Source organism: Schistocerca serialis, chromosome 11 (assembly GCF_023864345.2).
Source record: "Schistocerca serialis cubense isolate TAMUIC-IGC-003099 chromosome 11, iqSchSeri2.2, whole genome shotgun sequence".
Taxonomy (NCBI): domain Eukaryota; kingdom Metazoa; phylum Arthropoda; class Insecta; order Orthoptera; family Acrididae; genus Schistocerca; species Schistocerca serialis.
This window is the reverse complement of record NC_064648.1, coordinates 42,091,845-42,107,465: the sequence shown is the minus strand read 5'-3', so window position 1 is coordinate 42,107,465 and position 15,621 is coordinate 42,091,845. Positions and strand designations below refer to the sequence as shown.

At 40.3% G+C, this 15,621-nt stretch overlaps 1 protein-coding gene across 7 annotated transcripts in view; it reads left to right on the top strand.

Annotated features, from left to right (window-relative positions):
- The window catches only part of LOC126427281 (zinc finger protein 492-like), a 133,598-nt gene that overhangs the window by 92,084 nt on the left and 25,893 nt on the right, over positions 1 to 15,621 (top strand). For 4 of the 7 annotated variants that reach the window (XM_050089552.1, XM_050089551.1, XM_050089553.1 and 1 more), the window contains one exon: positions 8,478 to 8,515. The exons of 2 other annotated variants lie outside the window; for them this stretch is intronic. In XM_050089552.1, the coding sequence (XP_049945509.1) occupies positions 8,478 to 8,515 (38 nt within the window). Of the gene's footprint in view, positions 1 to 3,053; positions 3,193 to 8,477; positions 8,516 to 15,621 lie in introns of all 7 variants that reach the window. One more of the 7 variants, XM_050089554.1, reaches the window with a different exon arrangement.

Below are 15,621 nucleotides of genomic sequence, written 5' to 3'. Positions count from 1 at the left end.
TCTATATAATACTTGTGCATAATGTTCTATAGCCGGAAAGTGACAAATTAGCGGTTGGCTATGCATTTAATTTTTTGAGAGATCATTCAGAAGAGGTAGAATATTTGACATGTTGAATCCTTTGCTTATTGCTGTTCGTCACTTACTTTGGCTGCATTCATCTTTTGTTTGTCAATGGGTTGATGAGTATGTTTAAATGTGTGACAAATTCTACTTGCCATCATAGCATTGACCTTGGAACTGCCCGAAACTTCCTCAAAGATACTACTGCAAAAGTTGTATGAATGTGAATTTAAATACTGCCTCACAGTTGTCGACTCTCTCTCACAGGAAAGTATTCCCAATGGATAGCCGGTTAATGGTATTTCTCTTGGCTTGGGAGGAACATAGTTCACCAGAGCAAAATATTAAATGTATATCTGTTTGTGTTTCAATCAATCCTGTACATTTGATGATACTCACATTATTATCTCACTTGTAGTATTTGAAAGGTTGAATGCATGAAAAATTTTAAGTTACCTTAATTATTTGTTCAAATTAATTTCCAGTGGTACTTACAGAGACTTGATACCATACATTACAGATTATAAAACTCATTTGTTTGTTCAAAAAAGTGCCTTCAAAGTTGAGGTGTGTTATACTCGAATTTAATATAACAAGTCCAGGGTTGGTGTCAAAATTCCTGGTTGCCTTAAAATTTGCCACATATTCAATACTGCAGGAAATCTATTTCTATCTAGCAACTTTGGATTCAATTGCACCAATGCATCGAACATGAGTTAATGGGATTCACAAGATTGCTAACAATGTCTCCCTCATGCCCCACAATCACAAACCAAGAGCACTGTCTAGCCTGTGATGTGTCATTGCAGTCTACAATGCCAGCGAGCTTGAATTGAAAGTGATTTGTGTTATTGGTAACAGAAGAATATTTTCTTTAGTAGCTAGCTTCACAATGGAAAAAATAAAAGGTACTCATATGATGTAGGCTATAAATAGAAAGTAAAAGCATATGCAGAACAATGTGGAAACACAGCAGCCAAGCAGCATTCCAGTCCTCCAGCAACAGAAAAAAAAAAATTTGCTATTGGCAGGCTAGTAAAGAAGAACAGAAAAACATGAGGAAGGCCAAATGTGCAAATACGGGATTGAATACAAAATGGCGAAAACTAGAAGATGATGTACTGAAATGGATTCAAGCACACCATCCAAATGGTATTCGAATTACTACAAAAATGTCTCGAATACATGCTTGTAAGCTAGTGCTACAGTGGAACTTAACAGATACTAAGTGTGAAAATGTTTGGTGCTACAGGTTTATAAAGTGTCATGGACGTAGCATGTGAACCAAGAGCAAAACATCTCATAAAATTCCACAAGAGTATGAAGAGAGTATTACCTTTCCATCACATTATTATATAACATTGAAAGAAAACCAGTGTGGAACTAAGTTAAATAGTGCATAAAGACTTGATGTGCCAAGTAACAAAATTGTTGCCATGAAAAGTGCTAAAACGGTAACTATTAAAACACTACACCGTTGTTCTTTCGTGTTGTGTTGATGGCACTAAACTTAATCCAGTGATCATTTTCAAGTGCTAAAAAACGTCAAAACATTGTGGAATACTGGCAGGTGTTGTTCATGTATGTGACAAGGGTTGGATGGATGAGGCTGGTATGAAATTGTGGATTAACAGAAGCAAAGGAAAGTCACTTCGTTGAAGATGAGTTCTCTTCTTGTGCTAGATCACTTCAGTAGTCATTTGTAAAATTCTGTGAAAGAGAAATGGAGACAATTAAATCCAAAGCTTGTTGTTATTGCAGGAGGACTTACTTCACAATTGCAACTTCTTGAAGTCTTGACAAATACACTACACTGAAAAGCCAAATAAGCTGGTACACCTGTGTAATATCATGTAGAGCCCCAGTGAGCATGCAGAAGTGCTGCAACACAACATGGCATTTACTCAGCTAATGTCTGAAGTACTGCAGGGGAAGAATTGACACCAAGAATCTTGCAGGGCTGACCATAAATCAGAAAGAGTATGAGGGACTGGAGATCTTTTCTGAAGAGCATGTCGTGAGACATCCCAGTTTTGTTCAGTAATGTTAATGCCAGGGGAATTTGGTGGCCAGCAGAAGTGTTTCTCAGCAGAGTGTTCATGGAGCCACTCTATGGCAATTCTACTGGTATTGCCCAAGTCTGTCGGATTGTACAATGGACATTAATGGCTGCAGGTGATCAGACAGGATACTTATGTACGTGTGACCTGTGAGTCATATCCAAATGTATCAGGTGTCCCATATCACTCCAGCACACGCCCCACATCGTTACAGAGCCTCTACCATCTTGAACAGTTCCCTGCTGACAAGAAGGGTCCATAGATTCACGAGGCTATCTCCATACCTTTACACATCCATCTGCTCAATACAATTTGAAATGACTCATCTGACCAGGCAACATGTTTGAAGTCTCAACAGTCCAATGCTGGTGTTGACAGGCCAAGTTGAGGTGTAATGCTTTGTGTCGTGCAGTAATCAAGGGTGAACGAGTGGGCCTTCGGCTCCAAAAGCCCATATCAGTGATGTTTTGTTGAATGGTTTGCACGCTGATACTTTTTGATGGCCCAGTATTCAAACCTGCAGCAATTTGTGGAAGGATTGCACATCCATCACGCTGAGTGATTCTCTTCATTTCTTGGTAGTCCCGTTCTTGCAGTATCCTTCTCTGGCCACAGCAATGTCAGAAATTTTATATTTTAATGGATTCCTGATACTCACTGTACACTCATGAAATCGCCATACAGGAGTATCCCCACTTCATAGTTATCTCAGAAATGCTGTCCCATCGCTCATGCACTGGCTAAAACGTCACATTCAGACTCAATTAAATCTTAATTACCTGCCATTGTTGAAGCAGTAACTGATAAAACAGCTGTGCCAGACACTTCTTGTTTTATATAGGCATTGCAGACTGCAGTGTCATATCCTGCTTGTTGACATACCTCTATCTTTGAATACGCATGCTTATACCAGTTTCTATGGCATTTCAGTGTATTTAAATTGTATATGGAAGAGGATTGGAACAAATGGATGATGGATTGAGCCCAACATGAATTCATGACAAAGGGAGTTTTAAAATGATCTACAAACAAACAAGTGTGTCCATCAATAAAGCAGTTGCGATGTAGGGTGAGAGAAAATATCATTGTTAAAACTTTTAGATACTCGTAATGGTAGTGAAGACCATCTTATATATAGACAACAATGATGCTGAGGAAAGTTGAGATAATGAATGTCAGTGATCTTACAAGGTCATTTTGGTTTTATAAACTAAGAAATTTTTAGGCTGACTTTGCAATCTAATAAAAAAATGGTAAAAATGTACTTTCCTTAAAAAGTACTCTGCCACTGTTCTTTACTATCTCCTTCTTTCATCTTACCATGGATCTTAATACAGTCCTATTACAGTAGCACTCAAAAATGTTTTATAGAAAGCATTAGTTACAATTACATAAACATAAGTGTGTAATACAAAAAATTGCCATTGGGTAATTGAAGAATATGAAATTGTAATCTATTTATTACAAGTCTGCATATCTATTTGCTTGAGGTATGAGAGACAATTGTCAGAGCACGTGTTTCCATAAGTGCTGATGTGATAAGAAATACCACTCCAGCCATGGTAAGAAGATCGCAGCACTGCATTGATACCAATTGTCATTACTTCGAACACCTTCTGTAAATGGATGTTCAAGCCACCTTTTTGACCTTCATTGACCTTCAAAGATGTTAGTGTTAAACATCATTGGATTCATCTCCATAGCTGCTATCAGAAAATAAGTATCAAACTGCAGCATCCCATTTCAAAAGCAAAGTTGATCTTTATATATCTGAAGCAACAATTGACCAATTTCATACTGTGGCCCCTGTTGTACCATGCAACTTTTGTCCCACAAACCTCTCAACTCCTATCATACTTTAAGAGTTACTCTTGGTGGCAATAGTTAGTGACTCACCCTATGTACTCCACACCATCAGAAAAAAAATGTTAAATTTGTTTTTGTCACTCCATAAAACCTTAAATCCGTCTTTGGCATTCCAAGTTCAGGGTTTCCTTGGAAAGTCTATCCTGTCCTTAGTTTTTGAATTTATGAGCTGGTTTATTTCATTTGTCATGTAAATCGCCTGTTACTAAGTGACTTTTTATGGTAGACGTGCGTGAGCTCAGTCCATTATGTTGCTTCAGATCATCCCTGATTTGTTAAGGTGTTTCTCTTGGAGCTGCAGCTGATTGCCTACAAATCATTCTGTCCTTAGCACAAACCATTTCAGATGAGAATAGCTCGAGGTGTACCGAGACCTTCTCATTTGAAATACATAGAAATAGGCCATTATCAGCCAACGTGCTACTGAGACTATATTATACTTCCAAATACAGCATTTTCTTTCGCTGCACTCATTGTATTACATATTCTTTTCATTTATTTTTCTTTGACATGTGCATTATATAAATTACATTCTCATCAACTAGGTAGTAACAAATTATATGGAACCACTTTAAGAGCAGTTCTAGACACTTCAGTCCGGAACCTCACGACTCCTACAGTCGCAGGTTTGAATCCTGCCTTGGGCATGGATGTGTGTGATGTCCTTAGGTTGGTTAGGTTTAAGTAGTTCTAGGGGACTGATGACCTCAGATGTTAAGTTCCATAGTGCTCAGAGCCATTTTAACCATTTTAACAATTGTTAAGCATTGCATTCGCTGTAACCTAAGAGAAATCTTTATATATTTTCTTCATATTATTTTTTAAAAAAAGCATAGCAACTGTATACCAATAAGATTGTAACAGTGAGAAGTCTTTGCTGGTAGATTCAGAAGCGTGTGACCCACCTTAAATTTCAAGGTGTTGGGTTACTCTGTACTGTTAATGAAATAAAACAAATCAATGTCCTTCATCCTCGCTCTTCATAAAGGATGATCGGACCTTAGGTTATTGGTTACTGTTACTTGCTGTTCATACCATTGACTTTGCACACTTGTTAGTTGTTGCGATATGCCATACTCTGTAGCAGGGCTAGACTGTTACCTCCCAGTCTTGAAGACATGCCAAATAGTTTGTTTCACATCAAGCAAGTGTTCCATTTTGTTATACTTCTAGTTCTCTACAAGTAAACATTCACTGAGTGAATACCTGAGTTATAGTGGTTAATGAATACCATACCATCAAGGCAAGTTACATACTTTTGTGCTAAAAGGATATATACTTACATTGTTGTATGATTTTGCTTATTTACTAGATATGTAAAACAACAGCAGCATGAAGCGCTTGATGGAGTGACACTTACATGCATTGCTCTTCTGTGACTGCATGCAAGCAGTACTGACAGCATAACAATGCAACTGAAAAATACTTCTGAACATTGCTGTAGCCTAACAAAACACTCCAAATACTGTTACCTGCATATTTGCAGAGACTTTTTGACCTCCTTGCTGTAGTTCATTTGCAGTACATACAGCACCACTATGCTGTACTGCGAAGGTATTACAAATGAGAAAAAAGTTTCTTTGTTCTGCTCAGTTACAGGCCAGCTAAGGTTTTACATTTCTTTATGCTACTCCGTCATCTGTACATGTATTTCTCTCCACTCACTTGATGTCTAGTTTCCATCTTGTCTTTTTGGAACTATTTTGTTGTGGAGAATTTATCAACTCAATTCTGTTTCTGTATTTGCTTTGGTTTTCAATTTCTTGCTTATTTATACAAGTTTCTTGTAGGTCTTTGTGCACTTCTGTAAGCCAATGGGTTTTTTAATAAAAAAAGATTCAGTACTGCTGCGCAGTTTTTCTTTTCAGTATGCTAAGACTCGTTACCCTTCTTTGCCAAATTTTGGCCCCAGTTATTTCCCTACATATTTATGTATACTTGTCTGTTGTTTCTGAATTAAAATGTTTGTAATGGTGTTCTGTTTCCTGATATCTTTTCTTTTTTCCTAATTTTCACTATCATTTGTTAAATCTGAAATCAGTGTTGATGATGCAGATGTGTATTCTGGCCAAATGACTGCCTTGCGATTCAGAGGTTCTGCAATTTTGGAGAATGAATTTTTACTATGAACGTCTTCTGTTTACTGTAATGCAAAGACCATCTTTCATAGTCATCCTCTTGTGGCTCCATTTTCTCCACCATTTGGCTATATGACTTATCATAGATCCTTAAATTTGTCTTCCCCTGATACTCCCATACTCAGTATTTGAGTGGGATTTTGCAGCATTGCTGTTCCCCATTACTGCTTCTTATCAGAGGAGATTAGTAGTTTTTATTTCTATGTTTTGTACTTTCTCTACACCATCAATATTGCTAAATTATCTACAAAAGTATAACAGACAATTTTGACATCCATTTTCTAACCAAGTAGTATTCAACTTCTGGTATTACGTTCTGACAAGTGCTCCATCTATTCAATGTTCATTTTTCTAGTATGGTCTGAAAGAAGAATGGAGTTAGTCCATTGCCTTGGCTAAAGTCTGTTCTTATATCAAATGAAGCTGAAGTTCTTTTAAAAGGACTCATGTTGTCTTCTGCATGTCAGATTTTTTAAGAATTTTGAATAAAAGCAGTCGTGCTTTATAATCATAAGCCTTCTAAAATTTTACAAATGTGTTCCAATAGTATTTTGCCACTTTAGTCCTTCATAAATCTGCCCATCACAGGACCTTTCCTGTCATAAGCCATCCCTGATATATCTTGTATTTTAGAATTTCTGCTGTTGTTTTCTCCTTGAACTTTTCATGGAATTTCTTTGAATCTTCTGCGAATATGATTATCAGTTATTCTAGGCCAGAAACCACTTTTATTAATCAGTGGTAATGGTCAATTTCAACAGGTATCTATGTCTGACTATGAAATTTATCAAGGTCTTGGAATTGTGCTTTGTTATTGGCATATAAGCTATGCGATATTCTCAAATCATATTAGTGTTGATTGCATATCTTTTTAGTGATTTAGTGATATATATGTGGGGTGGGGGGGATGGTTATCTGCCAACAATTTAGCTAACTGTCTTTTTCTTACCATTTATCCTTTTTTCTTACATCCAGTCAGGCAGACATTTATAAATGAAAACATTTTATCCCTGGACTGTTATGGTACATATTTATTCAAAATTAATTTGGCAGCTGTACGATTCTCAAGTGGTAAGTCAGTGTGATGTCTGAAACCTTTATAATTCCTTTTGAGGTAGTACTTTCCTTGTATTAACCGTGTTTGCAAATTCCATAGTCATTACAAGACTGGAGTCTTCATAATCTGTATGTCCAGACAATGTTAGTACTTAATGTACTAATTTCTGTCAGTCATATCATACTGCACATCTTTATATCCACTCCCCAATGACTAGGCATGACATGTAATAACTTCGACATAGTTCATAGTAAGCTGTCACCTGAGAATGGCTTAAGTCAAAATTCCAGTTGTGAATAAATACATTTAATAGCAGTTTGGGCATAAAATGTTATTCCATTGTGCACCAGTCTGAGGATAAAAATTTAATAAAGTTCTTACATTTTCCTCTGGCACTTCATCAGATGCTTCTCAACATTGTTCTCACGACTGTTTTGCTTTCTGCATTGTTCTGGTTAACGTGATTTATTGGTGCATGTGCATCAATTATTGTGTACCTCTCATCTAAATATTGGATTATTGCAGGGAGAGAGTCTGTCTGGAGGCAATGGAAAAATTTGTTACTGATTGCAACATAGATTTGACGTTTATGAATGCAGAGCCTAGTTCTGGGATAGTTTCGCGAATTTCTTCCCTGTGTTCTCTGTAAAAATCTACAGTTCTCTGAATGTGGTATTTCTTCATCTGTGAGTGTACTGTTTTGTAATACCAATTTTGTTATGCATTTACAGTGTCTGAAAGTATTTTGAGTTTGCCAATATTTAATAATGTTTGTATATTTAGTGGTCCAGGTCTGTATGTAGTTCTGAATGTGAACTTAAGGTTGGTTTTAGAAGTCGCTCCTCACTTCTGCAAGTTAATCTGAGCTGCCCAGAGCACAAAGGCCCAAATGTGTCATTTATGATAATCGATTCTTCTGTCAGTGAATGGCAGTTTTCATATTAAAAAAAGTAAACGAACATTTTACACAAGGTGTAAGTGCATGGAAGGTTAAAGATGTTTTTGGTCACTTTTCTTTGTGAAGTGTCTAGTAGGAAGTATGGCTACAACCAAATTACTAGCTTGTGTAGTTATTTACAGTACTGAAGACAAAGTGAGAAAATGGAAAGTGAATTCTTACTAATATTCTGTTTCATTAACTGCAACAGTTTATCATGGCCTCTTTAATGATATTTTCAAGCTTCACTTACAGCGTTTGGTGGACCAATCACATGTTGGTGGGTGTCAATAGAAATTTATTTATTTACTGTCCCATCAGTTGTAAATCACTGGCCATTTCTTGAAATATTTCAGGTAGAAGCCTCAACAAGATATGCATCTGATAGTGCAAGGTAAGTTTTCATAATTCACTGCAGAACTTTTTGAGAAATATTAATTTTCATTTATTGTGAGAGTACTTCAGATATGAAATGCACTACTGTAATTATTCAGAATTACCAATAAGCACAAACATTACAAGGCAGTATGGTCAGTAATGCTGTTCTGTGCAACAACCATTATGTGACTGTTCCTAGATAAATAGAGCACATGTCTAATATCTGTACAGGAAGACAAAAGTTCAGGTGGTATATCAGCAGCTATATTGTGTTTAATCCAGAACATCAGTTGAAAATCACTGAAATTCAACAAATTATTCTTGATAGCCACAAGCTAATCTCATACTGCAGTAGAACAAGAAAGGGTGAGTGGCTATAAATCAAAAAATTGGAGCTGATTCCCAGCTTTTCAGATCAATGAATATAGTGTTGGAGAACTCTTTCAATGCTGTGCCACAGTGGTGCTCAGGAAACACACAAGCTTGTAGTGGTGACAGTTTACGGGCCATGATCAAGAAGAATTGTGAGTAGCTGGTGCCAGTTTCAGTAAGGTTGTGAAGACTTAACTGGTAAATCCTCATTCTCTTTGTTCCTCCATCATCCTGGTGTGATCCTGAAGGCTGGCTCATTCATTACACACATTACAGGTGACAAGGTAATGTATAATTCCTAGCTCTGGGTCAACAGTAGGGTTCACACATACCCTCTCATACAGGCCAGGCCCAGAGAGTGGTGACTGTTACTTTCCCAAATGCCAGTTGGTCCCTCTGTCAGGAGTTCGGGAGCTGTGAACAGTCATTTACGGTGGGTGAATCCCACTCTGAGGGGGCACCCAATTGGAAGGAGCATGCCAGAGGAGATGTTGGCAATCATGGGGATTTTTTGCAGTGGCTCAATCAATGTCTTTGGGTGTGTCCACTAAACATAAACAGAATGAGGCTAAAGATTTCAAGGCCGTCCCAGCTGCACATCAGTTCCTCATGGTATCATGTACCAGAGGTGGTCAGTCCTTTGCTATGGTTAATGCATGCATTATTCTGAAAGGTGTTGTTGCAGTTGCAGGCCCTGTGAAATTTTGTCATTTATGTAATACAACTTCTGAAGATGTATTGTGATTTTCAAGCCCAACAACTGCTTACAGCAGCACTCCTCCAGAGTTAGCCTGTTTGTGTTGAGGACTATCATTCACTGAAGTCTTCACATGGTGTTCTTTGCATTCTGATGCTAGATGGCCTCACCGAGGGAGAAATCCACACTTCCCTATAATCATGACATCACTATGGCCCATTGAGTAATGAAAAAGATGGATGCAAACTTAAAGCCCACATGCACTCTTTTTCTACCATTTGCTCAAGTAGTGTTTGCCTCAAAGATTAAGGCAGGCTATGAAGTCATCACGGTCCAACGATACATAACAAACAAAATGAGTTCAACATTATAATAAAACACATCCTGTCAAAACATGACCAAATGTGACATCTTGGGTTGTCGGGTGTTCTGCCCGATATCAGCGTCGTACTTGCATGATATTTCGGTCACGTAGCTCAAGACCTTCATCAGGTGTGACCTAAGACTGCTGTACAGGACTTGTTCAGTCATACACTGACATCCACGTATTTCCTGTACAGAAACCAATATTACGAGCAAACTGAAGGTGTAGCTATGGGCAGCCCACTGTCCCCTGTGGTTGCCAACATGTTTATGGAGAGTTTTGAGGAGAGGGCATTGGAGACAGCCACATTTAAACCAACATGCTTCTTTAGGTATGTGGATGACACCTTCGTGATCTGGCCACATGGGATGGACAGGCTCAATGAGTTTCTTGAACATCTTAACTCATGCCACCCTAATATCAAGTTCACCATGGAACTGGAGAAGAATGGCCAGCTGTCATTGCTGGCTGTACTAGTCCAGAGGAAAGCAGATGGATCAATTGGCCACAGTGTGTACCGAAAACCTACACACACTGATTTATATCTGCAGGCCACCAGTTGTCACCACCCTGCACAGAAGAATGGGGTTCTGAAGACTTTAGTCCACAGAGCATGTGCCCTATCAGACCAAGAGAATTTACCCATAGAGATAGAATGTCTCAAAACAGTTTTCTCCAAGAATGGATACATGGACAGACAAATTGAGAGGGCACTCCGACCAGCCACTATACCACAGGTTCCTGAAGAAGACCAAGATGAAGCAAGGAAGGTGGCATATCTGCCCTATGCTGGCTCTATTTCTGCCAGAATCAGTAGGATCCTGCGTAAACACAATATCAAGTGTGTTTTCTGTCCATCCAACAAGATCGGGGGATTGCTGGGGAGTGTCAAAGACGACCTGGGGTTACGAAAACCAGGGATTTACAATATACCTTGTCAATGTGGCATGTCCTACATTGGCCAGACGACAAGAACTGTGGAGATCAGGTGCAAAGAACATCAGAGGCACACTAGATTAAGACAGGTGACTAAGTCGGCCATTGCTGAACACTGTCTAGAACTAGATCATGCCATGAAGTATGAGGATACCAAGATTCTAGCACAAACACCCAGATTTTGGGACAGTGTTACAAGAGAATCGATTGAGATTAAAATGGCTGACGATCTTATGAATCGTGACACAGGGTACCAGCTAAGCAGAGCCTGGGATCGGGCTCTGGAATTGTTAAAGGAGCAACGGGGCCAGCTGCAACACTACACAAACAGAAGAACCAGAGACATGGAGATGGTAAACGAGCCCCTGATGGACTGCCAGGAGCACCAGACCGAAGATGGAACATCCAGAAGTGGGACTGGTGGGCGCGGACCGCAGAGGGAACATCCAGAGCCACAGCAGACGAAAAACGGGGCGGCAACGCTCCAATAGGTCGTGGTGAGCGGGCGCGGACCGCAGGGGGAACGCCTGGTACCCCAGACCGTAGATGAAACCCCCAGGAGCGGGTTTGGTGGGCGCGGACCGCAGAGGGAACACCTAGAACCGCAGCGGACGGAAAACAGAGCAGCAACGCTCCAGCAGGTCACAGGGAATGGGCGCGGACCACAGAGGAAGCGCCTGCAGCCGTTGGTGGAGGGGGAGGGCCATAGGCATAAATACTGGACCAGGTCCACTCGAGGAGCAGTCTCAGGTCGCACCTGATGAAGGTCTCGAGCTACGTGATCGAAATATCGTGCAAGTACGACGCTGATATCCGGCAGAACACCCGACAACCCAAGATGTCATTAGATCGCCGGGAAAGCCTGAAAAGTTACATGGCCAAATGTGTTACTCTTGGCAGAGATACTCACGAGGGCAGCTGTTTGCATCCTCTCTGCTGTATCAGTTGTAATCCCATGAATGTCCCATGTGTCTTAATGAGTGAGCCATCCAGGAGATCTGAGTGAAGGACATCAAACTCCACCTTGTCACTCGCAGTTGTTTGCTATTCAAGATCCTTGCATTTTACCATCTGGCATTTACAATATCATTTTTGCTATGCCATGCATAATGGAGAATATGCCCACCCAGACTTGCAACTTCAAGTTCAGTATTGCAGTAGTGAAATCACTCAGGTCACAGCAGCATCCCCTTCTCCTCCTGCAGCTGCACAACAAGCCTTCAGATCCTTGCCCCTGATGGCGAAATCACCTGCTACACAACTATCAGGCTGGAAGGACAAAAGCAGTACTCCTGCAAATACTTTCTACAGCTAAAAATGTAGTCTCATCTGCCAACTAGAAAGTTCTAAGAAATCAAACAAAAACGAACGGTTTTCTCTTTCCCTGACATAAAAATCCCCTTCAGTGCTATTGGCACATATACCCTCACCTGGCTGACCTCCATTTTGCTGGTGCCCACTGCCTACCTACCGATTTTCTGCTATGGAATTCACAGGCTGACCCAAGGTGAATGACAAAATGTTTGTAGATCTCATGGAACAGGATTCTCCAGCCTCTACCCCTGTAGCAGTGAATTTTTGAAGGCTGGTACTCAGCAACCACCAAGGTGACTAACCTTCATTTGTTCCCTCCTCCCCAATCCCCATTATGACTCTTCTCCAATGGAACATTTGTGGTACTAGATCCAACAAGGAGGAATTACAGCTGCTCTTGGAATTGCAGTGTTCGCTTGTTTTCTGCTTCCAAGAAAAAAATTGTCCTCACAACCCCTTTGACCTCTCATGTTTCGTTCCGGCCCTGTGTGACCTTTCCCCAAAGGACTCATTCCACCTCATGGAGCCATGCTGGCTATCCATCTCATTTAAAATGCGACTGCTAGCTGTTGCAGTCTGCTTTTTCCTCCTTCATTTCACCTTTTCCCTTTGTAACATCTACACCCCTCTGTTATTTGCTGTTACCAAGTCAGACTTACTCCAGCTCATTGGTCAGCTCCTTCACTCCTTTTTGCTGCTTGGTGACTTCAGTTCCCACCATCTGCTTTGAGGCTCCCAGAGAACCTGTCCAAGAGGTTACCTCTTAGCTGACCTTCTGAATCATCCCTCTTAGCACTGGAGCACCCATGTTTCTTTCAGATTCCATGCACATTTATTACCATTTGGACCTCTCGTTCTGCACTGTCCAGCTCACCCATCATCTTGAATGGCCCGCTCCCTCTGACACATACTCAAGTGATCTCTGTGTGCTATCCATTTTCCGACTTCTACCCCACCTGAGTGCAAACCCAGTTGGCAGGTTTCTGAGGCCGACTGGAGGCTTTACTCCTCCCTCACGACCTTCACATAGCTGTGATGATCAAGTAAAGCATCTTCCGAACGTTATCCTTTCATTGCAGAACGTTCCGTACCATGCACTTCAAGTTTACTGTAGCATGTCCTGGTCCCTGGTGGACTGAGACGTGCAGGAATGTGATTCGCTTGTGGAGATGTGCTCTCCACATTTTGAACCATCATCCTGATACATCTGTTTGTATGGTTTGGCTTTGTCACACACATTTATCTGAGTATCATTGTCTTTGCTATCCCCATTAACCATATTATGGATTCTCCCACCAGCCATCTCACCTTCCTTTTCGTCAAGGATTTTACGATCTGTTGCAGTTCTACATCAACTTGTCTTCTTGAGCAGCGTCTTCAGCGTCGTTCCTATCGTCTTTTCTCGTGAAGCTTGGGCAGTGGCTTTCACTTTCCACTGCCAAAACCTTTTGTATGAATATTTATCTGTGAAATGAGTTTCTTACACCATCCTACATCTTGCGCCTTTTGTTCTTCCATTCGCTGAAACTAGAAAATTCCTGAGGCTCATGTCTGATACGAAACTTCCTTGGCCGTCCCATGCATTCTTACTTGGCTCTACATAGTACCTAGTTCCTCAGTGTCTTACATCTCCTAAGTGGTACTTCCAGGTGAGTTGATCAGACCACCCTGCTCCGTTTTCTTTATCCCATGTCCATTCATATCTAGACTGTGGGTGTTTAGTTTATTCCTCTGCACCTCTGTCCATCATATGGTGTCTTAACACACTCCGCCACCACGGAATACGTTTTGCCACTGGTGGCTTTTTCACTAGCCCAGTTGAGTGTCTGTGCAGAGGATGCTGAACTACTGGTCATACTGGCATGATGTCCCCCTCAGTGGATAAGCATGTTGTATCTCTCTCACGTGTGGACACTCATCCTATTTCCTCATATTTGAGGACTCCCTTGCCTGCCAGTACGGGACACGCCATTCTTCTATTACCTCCCGGAGTACACTTTTGGCTGTTGCTTCGGCAGCCTAACTTCACGGTACCTGCCACATTCCTGATGGTTGTGAACCCTTCGCCACCTTGGCTTCATGTAGCAGTCCATGTTCATTGTGGACTTCATTTTCTTCACTTTTATAAGCAGGACCCACTGTAGGAAAAAATGCATAAATAGTATGCACTAATCTGTCATCAAGGTACAAAATTCGTTGCAATATTATGCTCTACACGAATTGTACTGACTGACAGTATGGCCACCAGATGATAACTCAAAAATTTTATCACTATTATACACCATCACTTGACCCTTTGAGAAACGTAGTAGCCATCCTATTGAATGTTTGTGACTGAAGTCCGCAATGTGTTTCGTTTTTAACTCTGATTTAAACACATTAACGTTTACATGTACCTCAAATCCTTCAACAAAACATTTCAAGTATACATATGAATTGACAATGTCGCAAGAGCCAGGAGGTATTGCCACAACTTCCCCATTCCCTAGACGCAATTTATTATTAATTCAGTGACGTTAGCTATGCTTTTGTGTGTTTCCAGACCAGTCGATTCTGTACATCACTAATCCCTGCTCATCTATTGGAGGAAAGTAGTTTGCTTTCAGTTTATACCAATTATCATTAGAGTGTACGTAATTACATTGCAGCCTCAAATGATGTGGAGACTTGCATACTGCTTGTTTTCATGCAATTTTCTGGAAAAATATCATGCAGAAATATCCTCAGAGGTATGAACTGAAGTTATGGTAGTGTCGAACATTGTACAACAGCTGGTTCCTATTCGTAAAGTGACAACACAATCTTTCAGGTGGCCTTAAATCACAAAGAGCTCCATACCCTGAACAACATCTAAATTGACAGTTCCACGTTTCTTGGGTTTCCACACTGTCTCAGGCAATGTATCGTACATAAACACGCTGTAAGATATCGCGATTTTAAATTTTCTGATGAGTTTAAGCGGATCTATGTTTTTAATCCTTCTTTCCAGTACCACTGCTGTGGGCTTTTTCTTAAATGTACAACCCAAGCTATTTCCTGTATTGTAAATATAAGCCTTTACCTAAAGCAATGGCCTCCATGGTCATATTATGCCTTTTAGCTGCTTGTAATTACTTTTCGCATTTAATGCTTGAAATATATCAGATCTCCTAGCTAATGAAACCAGTGGCTGACAGCTCAGCAAATGGAGGTATCATAAGCAGAATTGTTCCACCAGATGTCTCTGGTATTGGTAGCAACCTACGCGTATTAACACATCGTTTGCTTCATTCTTTCTGCATCTAGGCTCCTTTTTCCGCTGTCACGAATTTTTTAAACATCACATAGGTTCTTCTTGTTTAGTATGCAATGAGCTGCATTCAGTATTGCTTGAAGGTTAGTCCAGTACCCAATTTAAGTTCGAGCAAACATGCCTTATCAACCACATATGCAGACATAG